The sequence below is a fragment of the Ovis canadensis genome, chromosome 15, assembly GCF_042477335.2.
Source record: "Ovis canadensis isolate MfBH-ARS-UI-01 breed Bighorn chromosome 15, ARS-UI_OviCan_v2, whole genome shotgun sequence".
Lineage (NCBI taxonomy): Eukaryota > Metazoa > Chordata > Mammalia > Artiodactyla > Bovidae > Ovis > Ovis canadensis.
Genome location: NC_091259.1, coordinates 62,836,368 through 62,862,732, shown reverse-complemented (window position 1 = coordinate 62,862,732; position 26,365 = coordinate 62,836,368). Strand labels below are relative to the sequence as shown.

At 41.6% G+C, this 26,365-nt stretch overlaps 1 protein-coding gene across 3 annotated transcripts in view; it reads right to left on the bottom strand.

Annotated features, from left to right (window-relative positions):
• GVQW3 (GVQW motif containing 3) overlaps window positions 1-26,365 on the bottom strand; it is a 53,115-nt gene that overhangs the window by 16,449 nt on the left and 10,301 nt on the right. The window contains exon 2 of one of the 3 annotated variants that reach the window (XM_069553826.1): window positions 3,837-5,314. The exons of the other annotated variants lie outside the window; for them this stretch is intronic. Within the exon in view, the coding sequence (XP_069409927.1) occupies window positions 5,054-5,314 (261 nt within the window). The 3' untranslated portion in view covers window positions 3,837-5,053. Of the gene's footprint in view, window positions 1-3,836; window positions 5,315-26,365 lie in introns of those variants that run through there. 3 annotated transcript variants of the gene reach the window in all.

The following is a 26,365-nucleotide window of genomic DNA, read 5'->3' as shown; positions in this document are numbered from 1 at the left end:
TGGGGCAGGGAAGTGGTGTTAGAGAAATCTTCCATTGTTCAAAATCAATATACAATGCACTTAAAAATCAAGAAACAAAAGGATAGTTGTATTATTTGGAAAACAGAAGTAAATCCCAAAAGAAACAGCTGGAAGAGTTGAAATTTTCTAATTATCTCCGAGGAGAAGGGCTTAGTATGGGGAAAGATGGGACTATAATCTACCATTTTTTATTATAAGCTTTAGAGAAAATTTGACATTTGAACTGTGTACATATTCCTTTTCTTTTCTTTTAGGAGACTATTCCAGGAATCCTGGTGAGAGGTGATGGTCAATGGTGATGGCAAGGAGAGAGAAACGGATCCAAACTTATAATTAGGATTTGAATTAGCATAACTTGGTAATCGCCGGGTGCAGAGTGAGGGAGGAGGAGAGAGCAGAATCACACAGATTTGGGGGTGTGAACTGGGGTTAGAGTAGGACTGCTGCTTTTTCCCTTTTTTCTTTACCGTGGAGATGCAGTGCTTTTGTTTATTTATTTGGCTGCACCAGGTCTTAGCTGTGGCATGTAGGGTCTCGTTCCCTGACCAGGAACCAAACTTGGGCCCCCTGCAATGGAAACACTGAATCTAACCACTGGATCACCAGGGAAGTCACAAGGGTGACTGTTTCTTGGCAAGCATTTGGATGCCAAGGATCCCTCCAATCACCACATACAGCAAGAGTAACTAACTCTACTTAGGAGGATAGGCACTAGTTCACAGAGAAGGGATATTTGAGCTGGGTCTTGACGATAGCATAGAAGTTCTCAGTTCCACAAAGGATGAGATCTGTGGTCAGCGGATATGTTGAGAGAAAAGATATTCCAGGCAAGGGTGATGGAGAGTAATAGGAAGTACAAAGCCACAGCAGTATTGAAGCATTATTTTGGAGGGAAAATATTGAGTTGTTCTGTGCAATTGCAGTGTGAGAGACATCTTGGGGAAGAAAATGGTGGAAAATAAAGCAGGAATGAGAGTTTGTGGCCAGAACCTAAGAGCCTGTAATGTAGTCCCAGTGGTCCTATCTCTTGAGTTGGTGGCAAAATGATAGATACAAGTCTTCTGAAAAACAACTTGGAGGGACTTCCCTGGTAGTCCAGTGGCTAAGACCCTGAGCTCCAAATGCAGGGGGCCCCAGTTTGATCCCTGGTCAGGGAACTAGATTCTACTTGTTGCAACTAAGTTTGCATGCTGTAACTAAAAGATCCCGCATACCTCAGGTAAAGATCCCACAGGTTGTAACTAAAGATCCCATAGGTTGTAACTAAAGATCCCACATGCCACAATGAAGATCAAAGATCCTGTGTGCCATAACTAACACTCGGCACAGTCAAATAAATAAATGAAAATAAAAATATTTTAAAAACTTGGAAATATACATGAGACATTGTTAAAATGAGTCTGACATCTGTTCTTGTGATCCTGTTCCTGGGGGTTCTTCTTAAGGAAAACTTTTTTTAAAGGATGGAGTGAGCAATATATATGAAGATATTTATTGCATCATTATTGGAAACAGCAAAAAACTGGAAAACAGGCAACGTTTCCATCAGAGGAGAATGCCTAAGTAAAAGATGATGCATTCATCCAGTGAACAATAAATATACAGGCTGGAGTGCTTGTCAGAATTAAGGTGGACTCATCCAGGAGGCTTTCTGGGCTCAGTGGAGGCGAGAAGGTCCAAAGTGGGCAGAAGAATTGCAGAGCAGAGTAGACCCTGTGTCAGTCCCAGCAAGGGCAGACGCAGGAGAGCCACCATTATGGGGCATTTGCCTTTTGGTATCTTATTTAATCCTCATAGCAGCAGCAATCCTATGAGGGTGGTATGAACTGCATCCCCACAATACAGACAAGGACCTGAGGTTCAAAGGGATGGAGTGATCTGCCCAGGGCTATCCAGCTTTGAAGTAGATTCCAGCCCAAGTCTATGCGATGGCAGAGCAGCCAGTGCTTTCCTCTGCACCATGATGCCAAGAGTCAGTGACCACGATGTTATCTATGGGGCATCCCTTTTACATGATGCTGGCAATCTTTCTTTAGTCTTGAGTGAGCAAACAAGGTCAAGATTGTGTGGACACCAGAGATTGACAGCAAGTAGCAAAACAGAAAAAGTTGTATGATACAATGTTGAGCAATAAGGATATGTAATTGTATCCGTGATCAAAGCTGCCACCCCAGGGACTTCCTGGCTGTCCAGTGGTTAAGAATTCACCTTCCAATGCAGGTGATATGGATTTGATCCCTGGTTGGGAAACGAAGATTCCACACGTAGGGCAACTAAGCCCACAAACTTCAACTACTGAGCCCACATGCTCTGGAGATTGCAGAGAAGCCTGCACAGCAAATGAAGAGCCCATGTGCCTCCACTAAGACCTGATGCAGCCAAATAAATGAATAAATATTAAAAAATAATAAAGTGCATGAGGTGAAGGCCTTTGTACTTTATTTGATTTAGGCTACTCTGGATCTTTGTTGCTGCACGCAGGCTTTCTCTAATTGCGGTGCTTGGGCTTCTTATTGCAGTGGCTTCTCTTGTGGAGCACGGGGTATCTAGGGCTCGCAGGTTTCAGTAGCTATGGCACACAGACTTAGTTGCCCTGCAGCATGTGAGATTGAACCAGGGATCGAACCTGTGTCTCCTGCATTGGCAGGCAGATTATTAACCACTCAACCACCAGGGAAGTCTGAGTTGAAGGTCTTACAATGAAAAAAAAAGCTGCCTCCCCCAAATTGTGCTCACAGTCAATAGCAGGAAGGGGCAAGAAGAAATGGAAACAGATGATGAGTGAGTGAATGCTCTCTTTCTTCTTTCTCCTATTTTTGACGTTTCTGTTTTTATCACTATTTTATTTGCACACAAAAAGCCAATTTACAATGAAAAATGGAAACAGGGAGGAAAATATGAAACCCTAGGGTGTCCCGTGGCTATGCCTTGAGACCAGCAGCAGCTCCTGGCATTCCAAAGCCATTTGGATGGCAGCACACTTAAAGAAGTTGGTTTCTTCTGGACAAAGGAGGAAAGGAGAGAAATGTACTGCACGACCCAAGCCAGGAGGCCTCAGGTCCTCGTTGTCGTGCTTCAGATGTTGGTGTCATGGCTGCACTGGTGAGCCTCTCACCTGGACCGAGGAGGCATCACTGTAACCAGGGATTCCCAGACCAGGCCAATGGTTGTTGCTGTTCCCCATTCATTTTTATTGTTGGCTGCCTGGCTTGGATTTGGGCTTGCTGGAGGAACAGCCAGTATAGGATTCTCTGATTGAGGGACAGAGGCCAAGGTGACCTCAGCCAGCAAAGAGAATAGTGAAATAGAAATATCCATGCCTTGGTTTCAGAGCTAGGGTCCAGCAAGTCTTCTTTTGTTCAGCCTTACACTCCTTTGTTGTTATTTCTTCACTAAGTTGTGTCTGACTCTTTGTGACCCCAAAGGACGATAGCCCACCAGGCTCCTCTGTCCAGTGGGATTTCCCAGGCAAGAATACTGAGGTGGGTTGCCATTTCCTTCTCCAGGGGATCTTCCTGACCCAGGGATTGAACCTGTATCTCCTGCATTGGCAGGTGGATTCTTTACCACTAAGCCGCCTAGGAAGCCCTTACACTCCCCATCTCACTCAGTTTTACTCTGTCCTCTAGATCTCTGTTCCTTTCAGGATTCCATGCACTGGCCATGGAATCAGTTTAGGGTACACTTTATGGTGTTTCCTGACAGAGCCAAAACCCACTCATTCTTTAATAGCATTTCCTTGATAAAGCTTTTCCCCATCTCCTTTCCGGAAATAAATCATTCCCTTCTCTGACTCCCACAGCACTTGATTTGTATTTTTCCTATGGCAATTGTATTTTTCTGCAGTATATTATAGTTATTTATGTCCATGTCTGTTTCTCCCACTAAATGGTGAGTTTCTCAAGGTGGCCAAAGAGCCTGTCTTATCCAACTCTGATTCCCCCATACACCCTGGCCAATGCCTGGCATATGGTAGGTGCTCAATCAAAGTGTGGAATGACATTAAATTAAAACAGCTGAGTTCTTCCTCTTTTTGTGTCATGGACTCTCTGGGAAGGCTGTTGAGATTGTAGGCAGATGACCAGTTGATTTTATATCTGTTTCTTTCCTGTGCGTTTTGGAATGGGCAGGAAGAGGAAGAGAGTTAAAGCTATCTGTGGATCCATATTGCAGAGATTTCAGCCAGGGGTCCTTGGAGAGGGTAGTAATATGAATAATAACTAACATGTACATAGACTCTGACACTTTCACACCCATTAACTCTGCTGGGTGTCACAAGGACTGTAGGATGTAGGCTGGGTAGGCAATATTCAGCTTGTCCCAATGTACAGCCGAGGAACCAAAGGCTCAGAAAAATGATTTGCTCAAGATTACATCAACACAAAGGAGAGCTGAGACTCCAAGCCAGACCTGTTGATTTCAAATCACACACTCATGGGGTTGCAGAGGTGACAAGAACACAGACTCTCTTACTTTTGATAAATGTTTGTGGAATGAAAGAAGAATACCCAGTTTAACCCTCGAGAAGGTTTACCTGCATCAGACTCCAGTTGTTATCCTCATGCATGTTTATCTTCTCACCTAGGGGTTCAGTTCCTCAAAGATAGAATCTATGCCTACTCCTTTATTTCTCTTCCCACAGCTCAGGCCTTTGGCAGGCCCCTCAGTTTTGCTGGGTCTTGGTTTCCATGTCTGTAAAATGAGGAGGCTGAGCTAGAAGTTTAAATCAGGTCACATTCCCACCAGCGCCCAGCACAGAGCCTGGCGCATAATTTCCATCACCCTCCTCGTGGACGACTCTCAGCTCCAACGCTAGAGGCCTCCAGGACTCCAGCTGACATGATGGAGTGTGTACCCAGCACGTCGCAGTCTCTTCCCAAGCTGGCCATGGAAACTGAGCCTCCTCCAGACAGCAGGGCTGCTCTGCTCACACGGATCAAGTTGGGAGCCTCATTAGTTATGTCAGATGACATAGTTAACACTTGGGGCCAGCACAACCAGTTCATCAAAAGCTCCTATGTGCCTGACTCCATCACTGTGGCTGAGGAACTACTGTATGTGGAGCAGACAGCACATCAGAGGAGCAGTGCCAGAGTGCTTCCAAATTGGTTTTGATTAATTGCATGGACATGTCTTTAATTGGTGCCAGGGTACCGGCCAGAGAACTTATGGGAAAGCAGGATGTTATGTTTTCATTCCCTGAAGTCCCATAAAGCAATGAAAGATGAGGAACAGAATCACTGCTCGTTGAAAATTTATCGACCGTGCAGACCCAGAAAACACAAATAACTATCTGAATCGAAACCTAACCTCATTTTCCCAACTCATTGGAAGCCATGCATGTTCCCCTCTGTGCCCCTGCCTGCCTGCTGAGATGTACAACTGAGTGAAAGGTGTGATTTCTGAGAAATGAGTGCGTTAGTGTGGAGACGGCACACTTGGCTTTCCCAGATGGGCGCAGAGGTATCTGGGAAGGCCCCTCCCCTCAGAAACATCTCCTCCTCCAGCACATCAACATCTTTTGAACTGATATCAGATGTTGATCCACTTTGGGTGAAGCATTCATTCACACACTCATTCTTTCTTTTTCCTCCTTGGAGATTTGTGCTGAGTGTGTCTTAAATACATAGCACTGTTCTGGTGTCATGGGGAATACAGAATGGAGTCAAGTACAGATCCTTCCCTAAGGAAAACAGTTAACTAGGGGAAAAGAGAGGGCAGGGCCACAGAAGAACTAATGCATACGGTTGCATCACAGAAAATGAAACACTGAGATTTGCCATCAAGAAGACTGGCGTTCAAATCTTAGCTCTGATTCTTATTTCTGAGTCATCGCAGAAGTCACTCCAATTTTCTGAGTTTTAACTACAGAATGGGATAAAAACTGGATATTCATGGGTAATCATGAAGCTTATAAGATGTTGTAGAGTTGAAAGAACAGGGTCCAGGGCCTGGTACTGATCAAAAACGGGTTGCCAATTCTGAATAAGCATCACCAGGGAGGTTCTAAGAAAGTGCTATGTGAGAGTTCATGTATTCAGGAAACAAATGTTTACCAATCACATACTCTGTGCCAGGCTCTAGGGATTTAAGAAAAGAAGTTCTGCCAGCAACGAGACAGGCCCACTAGGTAGTAACAATGCTATATAGTATGGCCGGTGCGTGTGCATGCTAAGTCACTTCAGTCATGTCCAACTCTGTGCGACACTATGGACTGTAGCCCACCAGGCTCCTCTGTCCATGGGATTTGCCAGCCAAGAATACTGGAGTGGGTTGCCATGCCCTCCTCCAGGGGATCTTCCTGACCCAGGGATCGAACTCAAGTCTCCTGTGTCTCCTACATTGCAGGTGGATTCTTTAACCTGAGCCACCGGAAACCTGCTATGTATAGTAAGAATGGCAGATTCTTATGTTATAGGTGTGCTGAGAGAAGCTTGCTCTGAGTCAGTGGGGAGGGAAGGAGACAACGGTCAGCTTACTGAGGGTAAAGAAATAGGATAGATATGCCTAAAAAGGCAATGTTTGGGCCAAGTCCTGAAAAATGAGATTTTGATTTGCATCTAGAACACAAAAGGGTAGTCCACGCACAATAACACAATGTTCTTTTTGTCTCTAGGACAAGCAATGATTATCCCCTGGGATTTTGGAATCAGCTTCTCTCTTTTTATGGAAAGTTCTTTCCTTAGGTTTTCCCAAAGATGGCTGCTTCACATTTATAACCTGGTGCTTTCTCATTTATTCCTTTATTTCTTGTATTTCTCCTTCACTGGAATGCCTGATCCAAGAGAACACAAGATCTTGTCTTTTCTCTTCACTCTATCACAGCATCTAGAACATTGCCTGACACAATGTGGTGTCTGATATATGTTTGTTGCCTGAATAAATAAACTTCAGGAGGCTCAGGAAGGCATACTGCTATCAAGGAAATATAAACACACTGCCTGCTGCACTGTTGGCATTGAATTTTTTTTATCATAAAATTGAATGAGAAATACCTAAAGCACATGCGTGCTCAGTCGTGTCTGACTCTTTGTGACCCCATGGACTGTAGCCTGCCAGGGTCCTCTGTCCATGGAGTTTCTCATGCAAGAATATCGGAGCGGTGGCTGATCCATGTCGATGTATGGCAAAAACCACCACAATGTTGTAAAGTAATTAGCCTCCAATTAAAATAAATAAATTAAAAATTTTTTAAAAAGGATACCAGAGTGGGTTGCCATTTCCTTCTCCAGGGGATCTTCCCGACCCAGGAATCAAATCCTGTCTCTTGCGTCTCCTGAATTAGCAGGCAGATTCTTTACTGCTGAGCCACCTGGGAAGTCTTAGCTAAAGCACAGGCTGGAGGAATTGAGATGGGAAGTAACAGAAGAGGTGGTCTCTGAGCTGCTCCCTGAAGGCCAAGAAGGGTGACGATATGATGGGGATGTTAGAAGGGCATCAGGAGGATTAAGTAAGATAGCTTTTAAATCTCTTCCAACCTTGAGCTTCTAAGATTGTCTCCCAAACAAATCATCTCTTGCCACCCTTTGGAGTCTCCTCATCACACCCCTCCTTTCTACCCCACCCTGTCTGGAGTCTGTAAGGACATCTGACACACCATTTCCTGCCAATGTAAATCATGAACTGATGTGTGATGCTTGTTCTCAAGTTTTTACCATCCCCCACATGGAGATGGCCCCATAACTCAGGGTGGGGGCCCCATGCAAGGATAGCCTTTCCACAGGGCGGCAAATAAGGTGGAACTGTTTAACCACCAGCACCTTCCTGGCCCTGCTCCCAGATAATTTTATGTCCTCTGGTCCTGAATCTGCTTCTTCGTTGGATGCACCTCAGTTCACTTGCTGGAGCACTGATGTGTGACTATTTAACTGCCTTTGCTTCCTGTCCCAGTGATGCTGGGCTTTAGGGAGCATGGGAGAGAAACAAGAAAGAGAGCTTTGTATGAGGGAAGCTTGGACAGTCATAATAAAGGCCCCAAACTAACTTATACATACCCAGTGCTTGACAATTTACAAAGCCCTAGAGAACTCCAGTTCATCCCTCAAGACCCTGCACCTCTTTTCACTCAGCTTCAACTCTCCCAGGCAGAGCTAATCCTTCCCTCCACACTTTCTAGAGCGTCCATTAGATCCCTTATTACCTTGTAATGAGTTTGTGTACATGTCTCATTTCCTTTATTAAACCATCAATTTCTTGACGACAGATCTCTTCTCTCCTAGTTAAACTCATTTCTTTCTTAAAAAGTACTTTTCATCATACATATTTTTCTAATTATAAAAGTAATATTTATAGTTATAATGATCAAAATTATATATATAAATGTATAATGAAAAAAATTTCAAATCACCTATAATTTCATCACCCAGATAAAACCACTGGTAACACGTTTAATATATCTTGAGCCTTTTTGTAGCATATAGAAAGTAAAAATGGACTATATAATGCATGCGGTTTCACCGTCTGGCTTTAGCATCTTTCCATTGTGAACATAAACACATCATTGACAATTCTTCAAAAACATCATTTTAAATGGCTGCACTATTTTCATTCAATGAGTTGACCACAATTTACCTTACAGTTTCCTCACTGAGAGACATTTAGGCTAGTTACTTCTTTTTACTGCTTTTCCAAATAAAATGAGTAGCTGTACACATAAGTCTTTATCTACATCTTTGACTATTTCCCTCAGGAAGATTCCTAGAAATGGAATGTCTAGGTCAACTGGTTTGAATTCCTTGAGCTGCTTCTTGATGCTCACTGCCAAATTGCTCTAAGAACCAACTTACACTTCCAGTAGTGCATGAGTGTGCCCATCTTACAGTGTCCTCACCTACATTTAGTATTATCTCATTGGAATCTTCACCAACCACAGCGATCTTCTCACAATTTCCCTTAGGGTGGGTAATTTTTCCTAAACACAGCAAAAATTATTCAACCATACAGAGTTGTCTTCTTCTGAGATATTAACCTAAGGAGAATATATTTGTTTGAACAGATCTTTTACTGCTGCAAATATTTCTATAATTTTGATTTGAAAATTGCCCAAAGAGCAGAAACTTCACTCTTCTGCCCCTCAATTGCAATATAATTCTGTCTTTGGGGAATGATTTTTTATTTTCAGCAACCATCAAAAGCCATTTGGAACTCATGGCAAGTGAGATGAGGAGCTGCAGCTGGGTTTGAGTCAGAAATGAGGTGTAATTTTACAGTAATGAGATTGAGGTCTTTTTGTGACTTGTAAAGAGGATTCCCACAGGAGTTCTTGGGCAGAAGCGGCATCATCGTAACAAGTGCCAGGCCTCCCTACAGGACCATTCCAAAGTGAGTACAGGCAGAAGGAGGCATGATTCTAGCTCATATATGGTCCGTCCACCTAGGACTTCATCATTATAGCCCCAGGTACAGGCATCAATTCATTTCAGAGCTGGTCCTGTTCCACTTTCTCTCTTCATCGAGGCCACTTGGCCCTGATGTGACTCCAGGGCCAAGATCTTAAAGGGCCAGTTTAGGGGGAGGGTGTCTCCTGCATTGCTGCATTGGCAGGCCGATTCTTTACCGCTCGCGACCCCTGGGAAACCCCCGGAAAACAATGGCACCCCACTTCAGTGCTCTTGCCTGGAAAGTCCCATGGACGGAGGAGCCTGGTAGGCTGCAGTCCATGGGGTTGCTAAGAGTCGGCACGACTGAGCGACTTCACTTTCGCTTTTCACTTTCACGCATTGGAGAAGGCAATGGCACCCCACTCCAGTATTCTTGCCTGGAGAATCCCAGAGACAGAGGAGCCTAGTGGGCTGCCGTCTATGGGGTCACACAGAGTCAGACACGACTGAAGCCAACTTAGCAGCAGCAGTAGTCTCTTGCATTGCTGCGTTGGCAGGAGGGTTCTTTACCGCTAGCAACCCCTGGGAAATCCCCGGAAAAGAACATAGGCCATGGAAGCACAAGCATTCAAGAATGAGATTCAAACCCACAGCGTGCAGAGCACAATGGATTTAGTAGTCTGTCGCTTTAAGCACTCAGCTACCTCACCCAGGTGGCAATAGTGGTAAAGAACCCCCCTACCAAAGCAGGAGATGTGAGAGACACTAGTTCTAACCCTGGGTCGGAAAGATCACCTCCAGGAGGGCATGGCAACCCACTCCAGTATTCTTGCCTGGAGAATTCCATGGACAGAGGAGCCTGGCAGGCTGCAGTCCATGGGGTCACAAAGAGTCAGACACGACTGAGAGACTGAGCAGGCACCTAAATGATTTTACTTCACAGGATTATTAGAAACGGGAACTACATAGAACCAAACCAACATAGACACACACAGATGCACATTCACACAAAATAGCTAAGGTGTACTGAGCACTTACTCTGCGCCCAGTACTATGCTTTATATGCATGTAGCCAACACCGCTGTTTGACCACCTAGAAGCTGTTTCTCTCTTGCTACTCCTTTAGGGGTGATTGTGTAGCCCAGTTCTGGCAAGTGAGATTTAGGTAAAACCCTTCTGGGAGTTATTGGGAGAGCTTTTGCTTTCCTAAGGAAACAGGACTGCTAAGTCTGAGCTGTTTTCCCACCCCCACCCTTTCCAGCCTTGATCTTGAAGGTAAGGTTGGGCATCGCAACCATCTTGTAATCTAGATGGAAAGACCAAAGGAGCACCTCTGTTATATAAAAAGTAACTACCTATTTGGTTAAGTCACTGCTAGTTATTGCTTGCAGCTAATAATATTCTAATACACTTGCATAAAAGATATCCACACACAATAAAATGCCCTATAAAGTGTTCCCACTGATACTCATATTCAAACACAGTTCCTCCATTCAGAGAACTAATGATATGAATGATGATCATCTTGTTATGTAGCTCTTGGCAATTTTCAAAAGATTTTCACATCCATCTTGTCATTTGTTCCTTACAACTCTGTAAGGAAGGCAACATTTTTATCTGAAAAATCCTTTTCAATTGGAAAAGGCTATTTAATAAGTATTTTAGAATGCTCATATGTTACACATAGGCTTGTCTTCTTTTCTTTTTTTCCCCTTTTTCCTTCCTTCTTTCCTTCTACGCCAACCCTGGGCCTGTTTTTCTCAGACTCACCCCTCAGCCTTCTTCTGCTCTGTTGTGCTCTATAATGCAGGGATGTTGATCTATTCAGGCTGGGAATCCAGGTTCCAACACATCTGACTTTGGCCTAGGGGAAGTATCATACTAGCAGGAGATTGGGGGTAGGTGGGGGTGGGAAGGAAGAGGCTGGGATGTTTTTGCCCGCTGCCCCACCACCATCTGCCTCATGTTATGCCCAGAGTCTGAGTCCCCAAAACTGAGAGAATAAGATGTCCACAGCAATGCAAAAGCATGAAGGGGTTTTATTTCTAGCTCGAGCTAGGGCTCCCACCACATCCAACACAGTGGAATGGAGCAAAGAGCCCCGAGCCCAGATTTACAGCAGTATTTATAGGTTTTAGAAGAGAGCGTTGGCAAGGGCTGATTGGCTGCAGGAGTTTCCTAGTATTTACTAATTGGCTAATCTTTATTGGCTGCAGGGGTTTCCTGGTATTTACTAATTGGCTATTGGCTGCAGGGGGATGTCTTTTAAGTCCTGATAAACTCAAACCAGGTTACAGGGAGTATGCTGATTAGACAAGTCCTGGCATCCGCGGGGATGACCTCACTGGGCAATGACTCAGCCTTTCCCATGAGTCCTACCTTAGTCCCTGAAGCCTATCATGGCGTTTGTTAGGTCCCAACACCTCAGTGGCATTTCTGGCTGCATATTTTCAATGGCTCCTGCTCCCAATGTTAGAGTTCAAGCTTCTGACCACGTGGCTCCCGGCTTCCATCTCCTGGCTCTCCATCCCCTATGAGACTGCCTTCCCCCTCTACCCCTTTTGGTTTCCCTAAGCTCTGGGCTGCCTCTCCACCCCCTATCCTATCACCTGTGTAACCAGTCTACTTCATTAGGTCCCTCCACTGTAAATACTTGATGTGTCCTCTTTTTCCTCAGTTACACTCATTGATCCATATCACCTTTTAGGGCACCCACTCAGGGTCAGGTTCTGTGCAGGACACACAGTGCAAAAGGTGTGCTAGTCTAAGGAGCAAAGTGAAAAGCCTCAGTGATGGTCTCTACTGTTCAGTTCAGTCGCTCATCCCTAAACTCAGCAAAACTTACAGGTAAGTCTTGCCATTGCCTGGGTTTCTTCCTTTTTTCCAGAAGCAAGCCAGAGACAATGTGCAGGACCCTCAGTATGTCCCCTTCACTACCCACTGCACGAGTGAGTTTGGGAGTGCTTCTGGATGGTGGCAGAAATGCCTGTTGGTTTTCACCTCCGCCCAGGCAAATGCTCCTACCAAGGGCTCGCAGGCTCAGGACAGCCCAGCTTCCACGACCTGCACTGTACTCCCTTCCCTTCTCTTCTAAACAGTCTTACCTAAAGAAGCAAGAAGAATCTTTTAGAGAGTCTTCGCTTCAGCAAAATGCCAGAGATGAATTATCCATAAAAGTTAATAATGGAGAGAAGCCAGTGGTACCAAGTCAACTTGAAGATGCTTAGATATCTTGCACGGGATTTTGCAAACAGACTGGACAAAAATCCCATTTAAAGTTTTATGGCTTTGGCAATGTAGACAACCATTCTGAGCTTCAGTTTTCTTACCCACAAAATAGGGACAATACATGTCTTCCTCATAGGATGATTGTTTCTGATCTGAGAAACTTCAGAAACGTGACCAATTATCCTAACATAGATGGGTCCCCCCCCACCAACTATAGACACATGGAGATGCTGTATGAGCTATAACAGACAAGTTATATTTTTATTGCCAGTTTTGAAAAAAATATAAAGAGAAACCTCTAGATATAAGAAATGAAAAAGAAATGGAAAACTCAAAGCCAGAACAGGGCACAGGTGATGTGCCTGAGCTGCCACAGAGATGTCACACTTAGTTATAGATCCTGAGAGCTGCAGGCCAGGGTTACACTGTACACTAAGGAGTAGAGATGGAGCTTCAGTTCTGGACAAGTAAGAAAGTTGGAACAGAGCCCGCTGCAAAAAGCCCTGACATTGGAAGCTCTGTCCTCTTCCATGAAAAGGAGACTGGCAAAACTCTATCCCAAGGTCAGAGAAGTTCAAGGAAGCTATATTTCTGATGAGGCCTTGGGTAGGGTAAAAAATGGCACTCATGAGAAACAGAAATTCTAATCATGGCCAAATGCTTATGGGGGGTTTAAATTTACTTTACCTGTAAGTGAAAACAGCTACTGAGAAGTTAACATAAAATTCTTGGATTAGGGCTGAAGTAAGACCTATTAAAATTCTTAGGTTTAGCCTGAAGCAAATTCAAAATAGCTCTGCAGGATGCTTAACAATTCAGGGCTTGCAGATCCACTAGAAAAAGCAATCCTTGATGAGGACGCTCACAAAAAGGATCCACCCCACGAGGAAAGAAATGAGCAGAATGGAGACTCATTCGACATAACAAACTAGAAAGAAGAAGGGTAAAAACAGAACCATCTGAAAGAGACTATGAATTAGGATGATTAAAATAGACATAAGAGAAGCAGTCGAAGCCGTAATAAAATAACAGAATAGTATAAGAGGAAAAGAGTGGGGAGATTTGAAAAACAACCATTAGAACTTCCTGAAATGAAAGACACTGCCACTGAAATTAAAAACTCAAAGGATATTAAACTACCTATAGATCTAGCTGAAGAGGGACTTAGAAGAGAAATTTGAGGAAATTACCCAAAACAGAATAAAAAGAGATAAAGAGATAAAAAACCTGAACAAGAATTTAAAAGATATGAGTGATAAAAAGAGAAAGTCAAGCAGATGTCTAATAGGAATTTCAGAAAGATTTAATAGAGGGAATGATGGAAAATCATTATTAAAAATATTATAGCTATATAAGTCAGGGTTCTCCAGGGAAACAGAACCAACAATTTCATAACTAGTCATACCCTGATGAAACTGCAAAACCACAAAGCAAAGAGAAAACTATAAAAGCCCTCAGTGAAAAGGGCCAGATTACCAAAAGGGATGTTAACTATGACAGCAGCCTTTTCATCAGCAACAATGGAAACCAAAATACAAGAGGATAATATCTTCAAAATGTGGAAAGAGAATAAAGCTCAAACTACAATTCTGTACAAGTTCAATTCATAAGTGACACCAAATTTTCAGCCATTTGCAGACAAGCGAAGATGATGAGTTTACCTTACACAAGCTTTGCTGAAAGAATACGAGTGGATATACTTCAGTAAGAAGAAAATAATTCAATCCAGAAAAATAAGTTAGATGTAAGGAGGGGGATGCAATCAAGGTGCTAGAGTCAGCTCACATCAGCCCAAAGAGCCGACTTAAAATTTCAGGAATTTTGAGAACTGGATGTTAAACAGTCATTGCTAGAGGGAGGAGGGAGGGGGGTTCAGGTTGGGGAACACGTGTATACCTGTGGCAGAGTCATGTTGATGTATGGCAAAACCAATATAATATTGTAAAGTAATTAGCCTCCAATTAAAATAAATAAATGTATATTTAAAAAAAATAAAAGTTAAATCACACAAACTTACATTTAAATGAATTACTTTAAAATAAAGGTTTAAAATCCTCACAATGTATCACTTCTTAATTATTTTACTACAACTTTGCTATTACCCATGCTCTTGAGGTTATTTATATCTCAGTATGGTGGAAATACTATGTAAATGGTATGCTGCTGGGCATCTTTTCCCTTTCTCTAGATTTCAGCGACGTCACATTGCTAGCTTGAATATAGCTTGAGCACTTCAAAGGCCAACAAATGCTACAAATCAAGACTACCTTTGGACTTCTCCTTTTGGACAATGGATGCGAATGCACCTGTCAATGCAGGGGACATGGATTTGATTCCTGGTCTGGGAAGATTCCACATGCTACAGGGCAACTAAGCCCGTGCACCACGATGACTGAAACCTGTGAGCCCTAGAGCCCATACTCCGCAAAAAGAGAAGCCACCACAATGAGAAGCCCAGCACTGTAACTAGAGAGTAGCTCTGGCTCTCTGCAACTAGTGAAAGCCTGCATGCAGCAAGGAAGACCCAGTGCAGCCAAAATGAATTAAAAAAAAAAAAAAAGACTCCCTTACTCCCTACCACGTGAGAGCTGATTGTTACTATCTACCAGCACATGAGGCTTCCCAGGTATCGCTGTTGATAAAAAATCCGCTTGCCAGTGCAGGAGACAGACATAAGAGATGTGGGTTCAATTCCTGGGATGGGAAGATCTGCTGGAGGAGGGCATAGCAACCCACTCCTGTATTCTTGCCTGGAGAATTCCAATGGACAGAGGAGCCTGGAGGTTGCAGTCCGGGGGGCTGCAGAGTTGGACACAACTTAAGTGACAGCATGCATCAGCACACTGCTAAATATAAGAAATAATGGTTTCCACTGCTAGGTATATGTCCAAGAGAACTGAAAACACGTCTCCACAAAAATACTTAGATACAAATATTCACAGCAGTTAGTATAATTGCTAAAAAGTAGAAATAAGTCAAATGTCCACCAACCAATGAACAGACAAATAAAATGTAGCTTATTCATACAATGGAATATTGTTAAGGCATAAGAAGGAATGAAGTACTGAAGTACATATTCTAACATGAATGAATCTTGAAAACATTGTGCTAAATGAAAGAAACCTAGACACAAAAAGCCATATACTATATGATTCCATTTATACGAAATATCCAGAATAGGCAAATCCATAGAGACAGGAAGTAGATTAATGGTTACCAGGGGCTAGGGAAAGAAACCTGAGTGTGGAAGAACTGATGCTTTTGAACTGTGGTGCTGGAGAGGACTCTTGAGAGTCCCTTGGACTGCAAGGAGAGCCAACCAGTCAATCCTTAAGAAAGTCAGTCCTGAATATTCATCAGAAGGACTGATGCTGAAGCTGAAACTCCAATACTTTGGCCACCTAATGCGAAGAACTGATTCATTGGAAAAGACTCTGATGCAGGGAAAGATTGAGGGCAGGAGACAACAGAGGATGAGATGGTTGGATGGCATCACTGACTCAATGGACATGAGTTTGAGGACCCTCCGGGGGTTGGTGATGGACAGGGAAGCCCGGTGTGCTGCAGTCCATGGCGTCGCAAAGAATTGGACACAACTGAGCAGTGGAACTGAACTGAACTGAGGGTGGAGGGATAGGAGGTGGGGGGTAATACCAGTAATGAGTATGAGATTTCTTTGGGAGATAGTGATTGCACAATCTTGTGAATATGCTGAAAATTATTGAATTGTAACTGTAAAAGGGTGAATTTTATTGTATGCAAGAAAGGACTTGGGGAAGGAGGAAGGGATAGTTAGGGAGTTTGGGACTGACATGTACACATTGCTATATTTAAAATGGATGACCACCAAGGATCTATGTATAGCACAGGGAACTCTGTTCACTGTTATATAACAATTTAAATGGGAAAAGAATTTGAAAAAGACTAGATACCTGTATAACTGAATCACTTTGCTGTACACCTGAAACTAACAAAACATTGTTAGCTAACTATACTCCAACATGAAATAAAAAGTTAAAATGAGAAAGAAATAAAGAAAGGTAGGCAGAGAAACTGGTATGTGTGTTTGTAAATCTAAAGAAATACCGGCTGTTAAAACATCTAATGGAAGGAGTTGAGTGGTTAAAAGTAAGTTGGAACCAAAACACTGAAAACCAAATTACCTGGAAGATAAAAGGGGGTGGAGAGCAGACTTAAAGAATTCTAAAGTTCCTGAAATCTTCACAATGAGCTAGTGATTAACTTAAAATGCTAGGTTGAGCATGTGTATTAGTAACCAAGGAACATCCACTGAAGGAATATAATTAGAAAGTATAATTTCCAAACCACTAGTGAGACTAAAAAGGGGGTAAAGAAAATAACCAAAGTAAAAGAGGACAGGATAAGAGAATAAAGCAAATAAAACACGTGGCAAGTGACAAAACAAAGGGGGAAGATATCTCCAATATATCAAAATGAGAAGAAATGTAAGCATGGGTATGAGACAAAGATTCTTAGATTGGATTTTTAAAAATCCAGCTGTACGTTGGTTACAAGAATGCATTCAAAAGTTAAGGACACAGAAGTGTTAAGAGGATGGGGAAGATATACTAGGCAAATACAAAGTGAAATAATGCAATAATAATAGATTTTAAGTCAAAAAGCATTGTTAGGGATAGAGTAAAATGCCTTAATGATAAAAGGGACAGTTCATCAGGAAGATATAATGACCAGAACATATTTGTTCCAAATGGAAATATTACCTCCAAATGTATAAGACAGAATTACAAGGAGAAATGGACAAATCCATATAGTGGGAGATTTTGACACATCTCCCTCAGTAGCTAATAGGGTAAGAAGACAAAATATTTGTAAGGCTATAGAAGATTTGACTGACTGGAAAAGGTCAGTTTTCATTCCAATCCCAAAGAAAGGCAATGCCAAAGAATGCTCAAACTACGGCACAATTGCACTCATCTCACATGCTAGTAAAGTAATGCTCAAAATTCTCCAAGCCAGGCTTCAGCAAGACGTGAACTGTGAACTTCCAGATGTTCAAGCTGGTTTTAGAAAACACAGAGGAACCAGAGATCAAATTGCCAACATTCACTGGATCATGGAAAAAGCAAGAGAGTTCCAGAAAAACATCTATTTCTGCTTTATTGACTATGCCAAAGCCTTTGACTGTGTGGATCACAATAAACTGTGGAAAATTCTGAGAGAGATGGGAATACCAGACCACCTGACCTGCCTCTTGAGAAACCTATATGCAGGTCAAGAAGCAACAGTTAGAACTAGACATGGAAAAACAGACTGGTTCCAAATAGGAAAAGGAGTACGTCAAGGCTGTATATTGTCACCCTGCTTATTTAACTTACATGCAGAAAACATCATGAGAAACGCTGGGCTGGAAGAAGCACAAGCTGGAATCAAGATTGCCAGGAGAACTATCAATAACCTCAGACATGCAGATGACACCACCCTTATGGCAGAAAGTGAAGAGGAACTAAAAAGCCTCTTGATGAAAGTCAAAGTGGAGAGTGAAAAACTTGGCTTAAAGCTCAGCATTCAGAAAACAAAGATCATGGCATCTGGTCCCATCACTTCATGGAAAATAGATGGGAAAACAGTGTCAGACTTTATTTTTTGGGGCTCCAAAATCACTGCAGATGGTGACTGCAGCCATGAAATTAAAAGACACTTACTCCTTGGAAGAAAAGTTATGACCAACCTAGACAGCATATTGAAAAGCAGAGACATTACTTTGCCAGCAAAGGTCCATCTAGTCAAGGCTATGGTTTTTCCTGTGGTCATGTATGGATGTGAGAGTTGGACTGTGAAGAAAGCTGAGTGCCGAAGAATGGATGCTTTTGAACTGTGGTGTTGAAGACTCTTGAGAGGCCCTTGGACTGCAAGGAGATCCAACCAGTCCATTCTGAAGGAGATCAGTCCTGGATGTTCATTGGAAGGATTGATGCTGAGGCTGAAACTCCAATACTTTGGCTACCTCATGTGAAGAACTGACTCATTGGAAAAGACCCTGATGCTGGGAGGGATTAGGGGTAGGAGGAGAAGGGGATGACAGAGGATGAGATGGCTGGATGGCATCACTGACTCGATGGACATGAGTTTGGATAAATTCCGGGAGTTGGTGACGGACAGGGAGGCCTGGCATGCTGCAATTCACGGGGTTGCAAAGAGTCGGACACGACTGAGCAGCTGAACTGAACTGAACTGATAGAAGATTTGAGCAACACAAAGATCACTTTTTCTTTCTATCTTTCCATACGTCCATTCCTGGGCCTTGAAATTTCCTCTTTCCTGTAGCTCTACACTGAGTTAACTGCCAAGCCTTGTGATTCTCACTGTAAAGTGGGCTGGTTTCCTGGAGTTAATTCTTTGGCTCAGGCTTTAGTTTTCCTGCCTGAACCATTGTAATTGGTTCCTAATTGATCCCCCTATATTTATAGAGAACTGCCCAGATGACATGTGGTTTAGGAGTTTCATATTGACACTATACATTTTATTGTTGGATTAAACCAGACCAAAAGTACTACAATATTTCAGTCCCAGTGGAATTACTTTTACTGAACTGAGCTCTGGTGTGAGGTTATCAGCTATTTGGAGGGATGTAAAGACAGAATCCTGGGAAACTCCTTCTGGCTGGTATATTATTCCAGGCACACAGTGTAACCTCTTTGTGAGGAATACTGGGAGGAAATATTCTGGAATCTGTGTGTCTCTTATACAAGAGTTTGTACGTATTTAATGAACACTAAATCAAGTAACCAATATTTCCACTTTACTAGGGTCAGTAGAGAACTCACAGCCAAGCTTGCTGGCTACTTTTAATAAGTACAGTAGTTCTCCTTTATCTGCTGTTTGCTTTCCACAGTTTTAGTTACCTGTGGTCAACTACAGTCAGAAAATATTAAGTGGAAAATTCTAGAAATAATTTATAAGTTTTAAATTGCATTCTGTTCTGAGTAGCTTGATGAAATCTCATGCTGGCTGCTCTACTCTATCCAGGATCGCCAACCCTAGAGTCATTCGTTCCTGACATCCAACCATCAACACTGTCACAGTTCTCGATCCAGTATCATCTGGAGCAGATGATTCTCATCAACGCATTAGAAGGTCAGTACCAGCCTAACGTTACATCACAATATCAACTTCACTCACCTCACTTAATCTTATCACATAGAAATTTTATCATCTCACACCATCACAGGAAAAAGTAAAGTGAGTACAGTTCAGTTCAGTTGCTCAGTCGTGTCCAGCTCTTTGAGACCCCATGAATCGCAGCACGCCAGGCCTCCCTGTCCATCATCAACTCCCGGAGTTCACTCAGACTCACATCCATCAAGTCCGTGATGCCGTCCAGCCATCTCATCCTCTGTCGTCCCCTTCTCCTCCTGGCCCCAATCCCTCCCAGTATCAGAGTCTTTTCCACTGAGTCAACTCTTCGCGTGAGGTGGCCAAAGTACTGGAGTTTCAGCCTCAGCATCATTCCCTCCAAAGAAATCCCAGGGCTGACCTCCTTCAGAATGGACTGGTTGGATGTCCTTGTAGTCCAAGGGACTTTCAAGAGTCTTCTCCAACACCACAGTTCAAAAGTATCAATTCTTCGGCACTCTGCCTTTTTCACACATCCATACATGACCACAGGAAAAACCATAGCCTTGACTAGACAGACCTTAGTCGGCAAAGTAATGTCTCTGCTTCTGAATATACTATCTAGGTTGGTCATAACTTTTCTTCCAATGAGTAAGTGTCTTTTAATTTCACGGCTGCAGTCACCATCTGCAGTGATTTTGGAGCCCCAAAAAATAAAGTCTGACACTGTTTCCACTGTTTTCCCATCTATTTCCCATGAAGTGATGGGACCAGATGCCATGATCTTTGTTTTCTGAATGCTGAGCTTTAAGCCAAGTTTTTCACTCTCCACTTTGACTTTCATCAAGAGGCTTTTTAGTTCCTCTTCACTTTCTGCCATAAGGGTGGTGTCATCTGCATGTCTGAGGTTATTGATAGTTCTCCTGGCAATCTTGATTCCAGCTTGTGCTTCTTCCAGCCCAGCGTTTCTCATGATGTATTCTGCATGTAAGTTAAATAAGCAGGGTGACAATATACAGCCTTGACGTACTCCTTTTCCTATTTGGAACCAGTCTGTTTTTCCATGTCTAGTTCTAACTGTTGCTTCTTGACCTGCATATAGGTTTCTCAAGAGGCAGGTCAGGTGGTCTGGTATTCCCATTTCTTTCAGAATTTTCCACAGTTTATTGTGATCCACACAGTCAAAGGCTTTGGCATAGTCAATAAAGCAGAAATGATGTTTTTCTGGAGTACAGGACAATAATATATTTTGACAGAGACCATATTCACATAATTTTTATTATAGTACCTCATTATAATTGTTCTATTTTGTTATTCACTGTTGTTGTTAATCCCTTATGGTGCCTAATTTATTAAGCTTTATCATAAATATGTATATATAGGAAAACAGTATATATAAGGTTCACATTACTTGTGGTTTCAAGCATCCACTGGGGGTCTTGGAATACATTCCCTAAAAATAAGAGGGGGAGACTACTGTATTCAGAATAATGATATCTAATATTTATTGAATGCTTGCTCTGAACCTAGCACCGTTCCAAATGCTTTCCATGTACTGTTTAACCCTCATCTCATTCCAATGAGATAAGATCATTAAGATCCTCTCCTAAAGATGAGGAAATTGAGACCCAGAATGATTATATGACTGGCCCAGGGTTTATATTGTTGACTTAAAAAAAAAAAAAAAGCACATTAGAATTGTGAGTAAAGTTTTATTTAGGGCAAAATGAGGACTATCACCTGGGAGACAGCATCTCAGATAACTCTGAGAAACTGCTCCAGAGAGGTAGAGGGGAAGGTCAATATATATGTGATTTTGGTGAAGGGAAACTACATGCAATCAAGCACATATTTTTTTGCAGAAGGTTTTTGCTAGTCACGAGAAGTCATCACCATGAAGGATCTTAGTGTTTTTCTAGAAATGAGGACATATAAGAATTGAGCTCATGAAATCAGCTCCTAAAAATATCCAAATATCTGAAGACCTGTTCTGCCAGTTTTTCCCAGAGTACAGAGTACCTCATTTCTACTCTCCACTCTGAGCTCCTTTCAGGGAGTGCTGAAAATCAGCAGCTGCAGCAGCACATGATTTAATCTGTGTAGACAGCAAGTGCCAATTTGTAGCTGACAATAGCTAGTAAGATGGAAAACCAGAGTCTGGATCCAGGCAGTCTTTTTCCAGAGTCCATACTCTTAACCACTATATATATTACATCTTTAAGTTTTATGGTATGCATGCCCATGAGCTAATTATAAGCCCTAGCTCTATTAATTTTCTGTGTTTATACTCTTGCTTCTGGCCAAGATGTAGTAATAGGGATCAGACCTATTTCTGGAGAAAATATATGAAACAATGATTTTTAAGACACTGGATATCAGGTAACTAAACATAGTGATTCCTAAAAGAGGAAATAAGTGAAGTAAGCCCTGTGATTATCTCTGCTTTCCTCCTGGAGAGGATTTCCTAGCCTTGGTGCCAAGAGAGCAAACCCAGGCAGAACTCAATAGTTCCCCTGAGTTGAGGAGATGGAGTGGAGAATCTGGGGTGGTTAAGGTGTTGAGTTCACAGAGAAGAATGCCAAAAAGAAGAGGTGGCTATCTGCTGCGGGTCCACCTTGAGTCTTCAGCATGCATCTGAGGAAACTACTTGAATCCAGAAAAAGAATCATCCAAAGGAATTAGAAGGAATAATTATTGAATATCACAGAGGTCCAGTGCCTGTTCCCAACATTAAGAGTGGCAAGGTATAAATCACAAGGCATCAGATGGGCTTCGTCATAATAATGGGGCAAATTTAGCCCTAGGATAACTTAGTTGCTCTAGCCCCATCTAACAAAGCTTAAAAATAACAGCCAAAATCTCTTTTCCAAAAGTCAAAGGACCCATATAAAAGGACCCATAATGAGGGGAGAAAAATCGGTCACTTAAAACTGATTAAGATAGGTAGAATGAGTAGATAAGGACATTAAAATAGTTATATTCCACATGACCAAGAAACTAGAGAAAAGAGTAGGCTTGATAATAGAGACATGGACAATACAAAAAAAGACCCAGGGACTTCCCTACAACCAGTGCCCATATCTTGGTTTCAAAACACCATTCTCCAATAAAAGGAACCAAAGCACTTTAGAGAAATGGTTGATTACAGATCTGGAATAGGGAAAATGTAAGCTGATCCTGGAGCATAATGTAATAGTAGAAAGGGGGATTGGATGCAGGAGGAGAAGGGGAAGACAGAAGATGAGATGGCTGGATGGCATCACTGACTCGATGGACGTGGATCTGAGTGAACTCCAGGAGTTGGTGATGGACAGGGAGGCCTGGCGTGCTGCAGTTCATGGGGTCGCAAAGAGCTGGACACGACTGAGCGACTGAACTGAACTGAACTGAACTGAAGGAAGTGTTAAGAAAATGAAAGGATGGACCATGTCAAAGAGACACAGAAATCAATCTTAAAGGGCATCCAGTGGCCAAAGCTGGAAACATTCGAGCAATAAAATAAATAAAATATATTGAATTATAATATAAAATGTTAAATAAATACACATGAATCCAAACTGATATAAACCAGTCATTGAATAAATAAATAAATTGGGGAGAAAATATATTAATAACTATTCCATACAGAAGTAGTCTGAATAATATATGTAGATACTACCCCCCACCATAAGAGGTGGAACTTAATCACTCCCCTCTCCTTGAATGTGGCCTGAACTTAGTGATTTGCTTCTAAAGAACAAAGTATGGAAAGAGAAGAATAGTAACATTACAGTAGGAAAATCTAGCAAAACTGCCTTAACCAAGTGATTCAAATAACATCATCAATGATGAAACGTGGATATAACGTGCCCTCTAATTTGATGTAACAATAAGGACCCTTCACTTCTACGTTATTCTTTCCCCAAATCCACAACCCCAGTCTAATCATGAGAAAAACATCAGACAAATCCAAAGTAAGGATAGTCTATAATATACATGACCAGTATGCCTCAAAATTTTCAAAGTCATTAATAACAAACCAAAAAAAAAAAAAAAAAGACTGAGAAACTGTAGTGGGTGAGAAGACATAACAGTTAAATGAAATGTGCCATCTTCAGCTGATTCTTGGAACATAAAAGACATTAATGGAAAAAGTGTTGAATAAAATGTGCTAATTATTCACTATTAATGCAGCAATGTTGATATCTTAGTTTTGACAAGTATATTATGGTAATGAAAGAAAATAACATTAGAGGAAACCGAAACTGGATGAAAGGCATGCGGAATGCTTTGCAAAATTTTCTATGACTCCAGAATTATTCCAAAACTAAAAAGCTACTTTTAGTAAAAATCAAACAAAACCCAAACCAAATTTCTAGGGATAGAAACTACAGAGGAGAAGTACATTAAATGAAATAAAAATACAGTAGGTATTTCAGAGGAAAGGATTCATAGACTTGGAGACATAGCAATAAAAACTACACAGAAAGACACAAGAGGGGAAAAAAAAAAGACAGAAAATATTGAACAGAGCATCATTGAGTTAAGGAACAACTTCAAGTGGACTAATATACATGTAATTGGAGACCGCAGAGGAAGGAGGGGCAAAAAAAGTTTTGAAAGAAATGATAGACATAAATTTTCCAAATTTGATGAAAACTTTAGGGCCACACATTCAAGAATCCCAATGAACCTCAAGCACAAGAAACATGAAGAAAACTACACCAGGGTATATTAATAAAATTGCTAAGGTCCATGATAGTGTCTGAAGAGCAGCATTAGAGAAAACAGTACATACAGAGGAACAAAGGTAAGAATTAACCCAGAAGATAGTGAAGCAAAACCCTTCAAATATGGAAAGAAAGAAAAAAAGAATTGTTTACTTATAATTTGAAAATATTTTTCAAAAACAAATGTGAAAATAGGGAAAGAACATTCTTTTCAACAAATGGTGTAAGGACAACTGGACATCCACATGTGCAAGTATAAAGATGGGCATTCATCTCACACTATATACAAAACCAAACTCAAAATGGATCAAATACCTAAATATAAGAGCTAAAACTATACAACTCTTGGGAGAAAACATAGGGGCAAATCCTCATGGCTTTGGATTTGGCGATGTTTTCTTAGCATAAGCAACCAAGAAAAAAATAGATCAGCAGCAGCAGCACCAGACTTCATCAAAATGTAAAAAATTTGTGCATCAAAGGACACTATCAAGAAAGTAAACAGACAATCCATGGAAATTCCTTGGTGGTCCAGTGGTTAGGACTCTGCTCTTCCACTGCAAGTGGGCACTGGTTTGAGCCCTGATTGGGGAACTAAGATCCCATAACCATGCAGCGTGGCCAAAAAGATTAAATTAAATTAAGAACTTTTATAAATAAAAAGACAATCCACAAAATTGCAGAAAGTATTTGCAAAGCATGTACTTGATCAGGGTTTCAGTTCAGTTCAGTTCAGTTGCTCAGTCGTGTCCAACTCTTTGCGACCCCAAGAATTGCAGCACGCCAGGCCTCCCTGTCCATCACCAACTCCCATCCAGAATATATAAAGAACTCTTACAACTCAACAACAAAAAGATAAATGACCCAAATAAAATGGGCAAATGACCTGAATTAACATTTCCCCAAAGAAAATATACACAAGGGCCAGAAAATACATGAAAACATGCTCAGTATCATTAGTTATTAGGGACATGGGAATCAAAATCAAAAGATACCACTCCACACTCATTAGCATGGATAGAGTAAGAAATGAAGTGTTGGGAGAGAATGTGGACAAATTGAAACCCTTACCTTGTACATTGTTGGTGGTAACATAAAACAGCATAATTGTTGTGGAAAAGTCAGGTGGTTCTTTACTAAGTTAAACATATAATACCATATTACCCAGCAATTCCATTCCTAGGTATATACTCAGGAAAATTAAAAACAAATATTTAAACAAAAACTTGTACATACATGTTCATAGCAGCCTATTCATAACTCAAAAGGTGGAAACAACCTAGATGTCTATCAGACATTTAAACATCAATAGGTAAAGATGTGGTATATCAAGACAATAGACTATTACTCAGCCCTAAAAAGTAATGGAGTTCTGATGCATGCTACAACATGGATGAATCAGCAAACATTATGCTACTTCAAAAAAGCCAACACAAAGGCCACATATTGCATGATTCTGCTTATTTGAAATGCCAAGAATAGGCAAATCCATAGAGACATAAAGTTGATTAGTGGTTGCCAGGTGCTGCAGAAGTGGTTAAATGAGTGAATAGTTGATGGATACAAAATTTCCTTTTGGAATGTTCTGGAACTAGACAGTGGTGATGATCGCCCAATACCGTGAACGGGCCAAATGCTACTGAAATGCACACTTTGATTAAAATGGTGAATTTAATCACACACACACAAAAGCACCATAAATGTCTATTCTTTCATTCATCTATCAAACATTTATTGAACAGTTCCAGGCAAGCTTTATTCTGGATGCAAGAAATACAGAGAGTAATCAAATGTGGTTTTGGGTTAGTAGGGAAGGAAAAACATTCTGCAAACAATTAAGTTCAGATAAGCGTTATGGTTTCCTTGACATAAGAAAAGGCACTGTACATTGTGGGGTCTGCTTTACCAAGAAGTAGGCGGTAGAGGACGGCAATGGTAAGGCTGAGTAGGAGTTTGCCAGGTGGATGGCAGCAAGGATGGATTCCAGGCAGA